The 3,134-nt window shown below is 38.6% G+C and overlaps 1 protein-coding gene across 1 annotated transcript; it reads left to right on the top strand.

Annotated features, from left to right (window-relative positions):
• Positions 1-424: 424 nt before the first annotated feature.
• On the top strand, positions 425-1,588 carry LOC133285933 (rust resistance kinase Lr10-like). Its single transcript, XM_061483249.1, has one exon. The coding sequence runs from the start codon at positions 455-457 to the stop codon at positions 1,586-1,588; it is 1,134 nt and encodes a 377-aa protein (XP_061339233.1). The 5' UTR covers positions 425-454.
• Positions 1,589-3,134: the final 1,546 nt, after the last annotated feature.

Here is a 3,134-nt window from a genome sequence, read left to right as displayed (position 1 = left end):
GATATAACTACAAATATTTTGTTAACTTACATTTGGTAGAATAGGTTCATTTCTCTTTTATTTGTCTCTCTTTCAATACTCATTTCTTCGAAGTTATTTTGAATATGTGTATCATATCATGTATTAATTTACTTAGCCTTCTTTTTTCCTTTTGTTTTGCAGCTTATCTTAGGGGCATTATTTTTGGTAAGAATCTTCTATCTATTTCCACAAAAATTAATTTAAATCATAAAATAATTGTCATCAGATTTTATGGATCAGTCTCAAAGTTATTATGGATCAGACTGAAGCATGTTCCTTCTCCTGACTCTTACGATGACATATCTGCGCAGGAATACTCAGTAGAATAACATTTAGCACAAAACAATTAGACAACCCAGTTGGGCTACAATATTTTGATGGAGGATTATTCATAGGACGAAATGTTCTGCCATTATTCGTTGCAGCCAGATGTATGTTTGGAGTTGCACTTCTACTTGGGCTATTGATCTACAAATGGAGAAGAAGACATTTGTCAATGTATGAAAACATTGAAAACTTTTTGCTAGATAGCAATCTAAATCCCATTAGGTACGAATACAAAGAAATAAAGAGGATGACCGGAGGTTTCAAAGTGAAATTGGGTCAAGGAGGCTTTGGCTCTGTATACAAAGGAAAGCTCCGAAGTGGACCAGATATAGCAATAAAGATGTTAAGCAATTCCAATGCCAATGGACAAGATTTTATCAATGAAGTAGCTACCATCGGAAGAATACATCACGTGAATGTGGTGCGTCTTGTTGGATATTGTGTGGAAGGAAAAAAGCGTGCTCTAGTTTATGAATACATGCCTAATGGGTCATTGGATAAATACATTTTCTCTAAAGAAGGAAGTGTCCCTTTAAGTTATGAGAAGATATATGAAATATCTCTTGGAGTAGCTCGTGGGATTGCATATCTGCATCAAGGCTGTGATATGCAAATTCTACATTTTGATATCAAGCCTCATAATATTCTTCTTGATGACAACTTCATTCCAAAGGTGTCAGATTTTGGACTTGCAAAGCTATATCCTGTGAATGATAGCATTGTCACTTTAACTGCAGCAAGGGGAACTTTGGGTTACATGGCTCCAGAGTTGTTCTATAAAAATATAGGAGGAGTATCTTATAAGGCTGATGTCTATAGCTTTGGAATGCTTTTGATGGAAATGGCAAGTAGAAGGAAGAACTCAAATCCAAAGGCAGAGCATTCAAGTCAAGTTTACTTCCCATTTTGGATCTACGATCAATATGTAGAAGAGAAAGATATTGAAATGGAAGATGCCTCAGAGGAGGAAAAGACTCTAGCAAAAAAGATGTTCATAGTTGCACTTTGGTGTATACAGTTGAAACCGAGTGATCGTCCTTCCATGAACAAGGTAGTAGAGATGCTTGAAGGGGAAGTTGAAAGCCTTGAAATGCCTGCAAAGCCTTCTTTTTATCCAAATGAAACGATTGGACATGATGATGGAATGAACTCTGACCAAACATCGTGGAGTGATTCTACTTGTTCTGATATGTATATTGGTGAAACCATAACTAATAATTCATTGGAGAATGCCGCTTGACAAACACTGGTAATCTAACTCGAATTAAGTATGAGGGTGACGAATTATCCAAATTAGACTCGAGATTCATACTTGATGGCGCTGAACAACTGGATTAGTGCCAAAGTTTGGTTCTTGTTAATGTGGGGAAGGTTTGCGGTTCGACATGGTGGCTGCTGGATGGCTTGTTATGGCGTGATCTATATCATGTGCGATTCCATTCTGTGGTAAAGAAATGTGTGGCTTGGCTGCAAGTCTTCAACACATTATTCTGTCCTTCATTATTTATTTATTTTGTCTTTTTTGGTGCAACTGTAATTAATTCGACCTTATTATATTTGGAAAGTGTTTTTCATTTAACTTTTGTAACAAATATCAATGAGGTAGGTTCATTGGTTTTTCCACTTAGAAAGGTAAGATTTTACTAATAAAAATGAATGGAGATCCATAGTGCAAGCAATTGGTAACAACCCAATACCACTTCCCACTAGAAGGATCATAACCAAATACAAGGATTAGTCATTAATCTAGGTATCATGATCCATCAATCGCTAAGGAGTAAATGCTCTATCGATTTCTTCCTCTTCTGAGCAAAATGGGAAGCTCGCTTTAGGTATTGTGATACATCGCTAAGATCAACTCAGTCAGCCTAGCAAATTGATTCACCCAACCGTGCGTTTCATAATGTGCATAAATACTAAAAATATCCCATCTTTTCTGTGAGTAGATTTCTTCCACTGAATTGAATGAAGAAATTCTCATGATGGTCTACTATTATTGATACATTGACTTTCCATGCCATGAAAATTCCACCAGCCGCTACAACACGATCTACCATAAAGAAACGGTCAAAAATGCATTTGCTAGCAGAGATTGTTAACTTCCATTATAAAGGCCACATCAGGGGAAATTAACACTGTTGTGAATATTAGTTTAGAATAGTAGTTTACTAGTCCCACATCATGTATATCTCTTTGTACATCCTTTCTTTTCAGTTATATAATAGACTCTCCGCTGTGTAGTCAAGACACACGAATTACTCACAACCTCTCGGGTCCTGATATTTAACATGGTATCAGAGCCTCGCCGTCCCCCACTTTCTCTTGTGGAGTTTCTTAGCACAGGTAGGTTGGGCCTGTTGCATTGTCCACTCTCCAAGCCCAATGGGCTCTTGTGTGAGAGGGCGTGTTGAGATATATAGTCCCACATTGGTTGTATGTACAACTAATGTGGAGTTTATAAGGCCTTGGGCACTCCCACCCTTTGAGCTAGCTTTTGGGGTGGTGTATCCCAAGGTTCTTTACATGGTATCAGAGCCTAACGAGAGGAATTTTAATCTACGTCTGTCTGGTGGAACTACTGTTCATCGAGTAAAATTTTTCTTTTCGGAAGCTGTCACACCGACAGTATTCCGGCCACCGTCAGCCACCGTCCTCTGGCGTTCGTTTTTGTCAAAGCATACGTCAGCGGACTCAGAAGGAGCCGATCTACGCAAAGCCGAAGGACCCACCGTCATAGGTGGCCCCACGCTCTCTGACGCGCCATTTTCTTCTCTGCGTGGCCAACA

Source organism: Gastrolobium bilobum, unplaced genomic scaffold, assembly GCF_033153095.1.
Source record: "Gastrolobium bilobum isolate Gb01-03AN ecotype WA unplaced genomic scaffold, APGP_CSIRO_Gbil_v1 utg1764, whole genome shotgun sequence".
NCBI lineage: Eukaryota > Viridiplantae > Streptophyta > Magnoliopsida > Fabales > Fabaceae > Gastrolobium > Gastrolobium bilobum.
The sequence above is the reverse complement of the archived record's forward strand: the minus strand, read 5'-3'. Positions and strand labels throughout refer to the sequence as shown.